Source organism: Perkinsus marinus (assembly GCF_000006405.1).
Source record: "Perkinsus marinus ATCC 50983 genomic scaffold scf_1104296967452, whole genome shotgun sequence".
Lineage (NCBI taxonomy): Eukaryota > Perkinsozoa > Perkinsida > Perkinsidae > Perkinsus > Perkinsus marinus.
The window spans coordinates 3,699-7,041 of NW_003203541.1; the positions used below are offsets into that span (position 1 = coordinate 3,699).

At 50.6% G+C, this 3,343-nt stretch overlaps 3 protein-coding genes across 3 annotated transcripts in view; all 3 read left to right on the forward strand.

Moving 5' to 3' along the window:
* Positions 1–426, forward strand: part of Pmar_PMAR009609 (hypothetical protein) — a gene marked incomplete at both ends in the record, with an annotated part of 3,907 nt that extends 3,481 nt beyond the window's left edge. Inside the window, 2 exons of the mRNA XM_002768695.1 lie at positions 90–222; positions 275–426. Coding sequence (XP_002768741.1) covers positions 90–222; positions 275–426 — 285 coding nt within the window. The remainder of the gene's footprint in view (positions 1–89; positions 223–274) is intronic.
* A 989-nt stretch (positions 427–1,415) lies between these two features.
* Positions 1,416–1,682, forward strand: Pmar_PMAR009611 (hypothetical protein; the record flags this gene model as incomplete). Its single annotated transcript, XM_002768696.1, has 1 exon — positions 1,416–1,682. The coding sequence occupies one exon, from the start codon at positions 1,416–1,418 to the stop codon at positions 1,680–1,682; it is 267 nt and encodes an 88-aa protein (XP_002768742.1).
* Positions 1,683–2,009: 327 nt separating this feature from the next.
* Positions 2,010–2,844, forward strand: Pmar_PMAR009612 (transposable element tc3 transposase, putative; the record flags this gene model as incomplete). The annotated part of the gene is made up of 2 exons (XM_002768697.1): positions 2,010–2,738; positions 2,761–2,844. The coding sequence occupies 2 exons, from the start codon at positions 2,010–2,012 to the stop codon at positions 2,842–2,844; spliced, it is 813 nt and encodes a 270-aa protein (XP_002768743.1).
* Between the last annotated feature and the right edge of the window lie 499 nt (positions 2,845–3,343).

Here is a 3,343-nt window from a genome sequence, read left to right on the forward strand (position 1 = left end):
CGTCATTGACGAGTGCGTCAAGAAGATGGTCGAAGCCGTAAGTTTTCATTCTGCCCTTGGGGGAATATTTCGTATTTGTATTATATCAGGTCACTGCCCGTAACGGTATTGTTGTGATCACCGCCGATCACGGCAACTGCGAGGAGATGAAGGATAAGAAGGGTAACATCAAGACCAGCCACACTCTCAATGCTATTCCCTTCATCATTGTTGATCCCAACTGTAAGTGCGATTTTGTGTCGATCACTTCGTGTAATGGTTTGTTTGTGTTCAGGCCAGGGTAAGTACGTCGTTGACCCCAGCCAGGACCCCAGCATTGTCGAGCCTGTTGCCGGCATCACTAACGTTGCCGCTACCTTGTGCAATCTCCTCGGTTATGAGCAGCCCTCGATGTACCGTAAGTCTCTCCTCAAGTTCCAGCAGTAGATTACTGAATTCTGATGTGGACCACGACAAGGCGTCTCGAAGTGTCTCTAGATAGAGCCTCGGGTGTGCCCTGTTGGTGAGTCAACTTGATCGTTTCTCAATGTTCCTCCTACTGTTGATGACATAGTTGTGCGTTGCTCTCCTCTGTGAGAAGTCTGCTCTAGTAAGCAATTTGGTTGTCTTTGTCGAGTTCTTCAATTGCTGCGGGAGATGGGCATCATTTTAGTGGGTCGACTCTCGTTGTGCGATGGGAAATGAGTGTGCATACGCTCGTTAGCCAGATTGTAGTGACAAAGGAGTTAACCCGCTGTTGTCGGGTCTAGGTCCGCTCCGTGATTGTAGTCGGCGATGATTTAGTCGCTGTGTGGACGGTTTCAGTTTTGGCTGCCTGATTGGCCGGCTAGTTGTGATTGAGAATCGAGGGTGTGCCGTAGTCTGCTTGGTGTCTTCGCCTGCCTCAGCGCGGTCGATCCCACTCAGTGCTTGATAGCTCTTTTGCTGTCTTTAAGCTCGTTCGGGATCGTTCCGGTTGCATGCGTATGAGTACGGTTGATACGCTCCTCACAGAGCTGCACGCGACAGATGATACTGGACTGGGTATGCATATTGTCTTCGAAGCTCAACGCTAGGGTAAATGCTCTCTTTCACTCACCGCTGGGGACTCGTTTCTGCAGTAATCCCCTCTTCTCCTCGATGAAGTCATCACGATTGAATAAGCTCCCGGTCGGTGAGCTGATCATCCCGCACGCCAAGAGAAGACGAAGAAAGGTTGGCCTCCAGCGAGAGCCCTCTACACGAGGTAGCTGAAGAGGCGACAGAGTAACTACTTCTTCTTCGATGACACTGGCATGAAGTGAAGCGTGCGTTCGTAAAGGGTTCGAGTTTAGTGTTGTAAATTGAAAGTGTATGGTTTGTCCTATAACGACTGTGAAGGTGTGAGGGAGGTGCGGCATCGTCATCGTCCTCCTCAAAGCTAGAGCCCACCTGTAATGTTTTTCGTCCCCTACGCCGCCAAGAATACTGCCCAGGCCCCCGCGCCCACCTGCCGCAGCGCCATTGCGTCGACGACCAACAAGAGATCGTTCTCGTCCGACGTCGGCTCGGCTTCGACTGGCTTCGGTGACGGTAGCGTTGATGATGCTGCTGCCGCTGCTGCTGCTATCATCCCTAATGCCGGTCTACACCCTGAGATAGAAGTGCCCGGGTATGTGTGTGCCGCCTTCCCATGGGACTCGCCGAAGACCGTTCATGCGTAAGCTAACGGGGTTTCCATTTTTTCTGGTGCGCACACTTTCTGCCAGGATTCCCAACTGTACACCCCTCCACATATTCTTAGCATACATGGTGTGCAGCTCATAATTCATCAACGAAGTCGAGTTTCACCCTGATATTTGAATATGATAGCTTTAGTAACACTATCACTAACCCGGCAAGGTTTCAGACTCCCATTCTACTGCTACTCTGATCTACGCACTCTACGCACTTGGAGACCTCCACATATTCTTAGCATATTCTTGAAGCACCCTAGGATTTTGGTCATAGGGCACCATTGAAGCACCCAAATTGCCCCGCCGTCAACCACCATGACCACCCACGTCCTGTCATTACTTTGGGTTATGTCGAAGAACAAAAACCTGACTCCAGCAGATAGGGCGCGTATCCGCGCGATGCATGCGGAGAGAGGCCCAGATGGTCGTCGACGCTACACCCAAAAGGAGATTGCTCGAGCTCAGCAGGTCAACCAGGCTACGGTGAGTCGAGTAGTGAAGGCTCAGGATCAATGTGGGCCTGTACTTAAGCGGGGACCGAAGTTTCTGATGGACGAACGAACCCGACGTCGTGTTGTGCGCTATTTCTTTGACAACTGTGGGGTGTCTACCGGTGATGCAGTTACGGAGCTCGATCTAAAAGTCTCACCAGAGACAGTGCGCAGGTTCATTCGGAATGAAGGGGCACAATACGTCAAGCTGAAGACCACTCCGCCGCTGACTGACAGACACAAGGCTGCTCGCATGAGCTTCGCACGGCACCACCTCCAGGGTTACACCAATTTTCGTAAATGGATATGGAGCGACGAGAAGCGGTTCTGCCTGGATGGTCCAGATGGGCTCTACCATACCTGGAGCCTTCCTTCTAGTGCCGAGCAGCTCAAGAGCAAGAGAGCCTTCAATGGCGGTGGTATCATGGTATGGGGTGCGATTAGAGACGACCATACGGTCGCTCTAGCAGAGGTTACGGTCCGTATGAACAGCGAAGTCTATCAAGAAGTCCTCTCTCGTCATCTGTTACCATACTGGGAAGAGTTTAGAGAGGTGGGTCTCACGTTTCAGCAAGATAATGCTCCCTGTCATGGGAGCAGGAGCACCATCGACTGGCTCCGTGAAAGAAATGTGGTCCCACCTTGTTGGCCAGCCTTAAGCCCCGACCTCAGCCCTATAGAAAATATATGGGCCTACATGGTAAAGACTCTGTATGGCCCAGACAAACCGATTTTTCGGACTCTGGGGGAACTCAGGACGGCTGTCTTTCGAGCATGGAGTCCATGCCATGGACCCAAATTCCTCCTGAGGTCATAACAAGCTGTACAAGCTCCCTTCCGAAGCGACTCACTGACGTCCTGGCATTGCAGGGGAGGAAAACAAGTTATTGAACATCTATTGAGTAACTCTAGTCTGATATTATCATCGTATTTCACATTTTGAATAAGTGACATAACTAGTATGCTAAGAATATGTGGAGGTCTCCAAGTGCGTAGAGTGCGTAAATCAGAGTAGCAGTAGAATGGGAGTCTGAAACCTTGCCAGGTTAGTGATAGTGTTACTAAAGCTATCATATTCAAATATCAGGGTGAAACTCGACTTCGTTGATGAATTATGAGCTGCACACTATGTATGCTAAGAATATGTGGAGGGGTGTA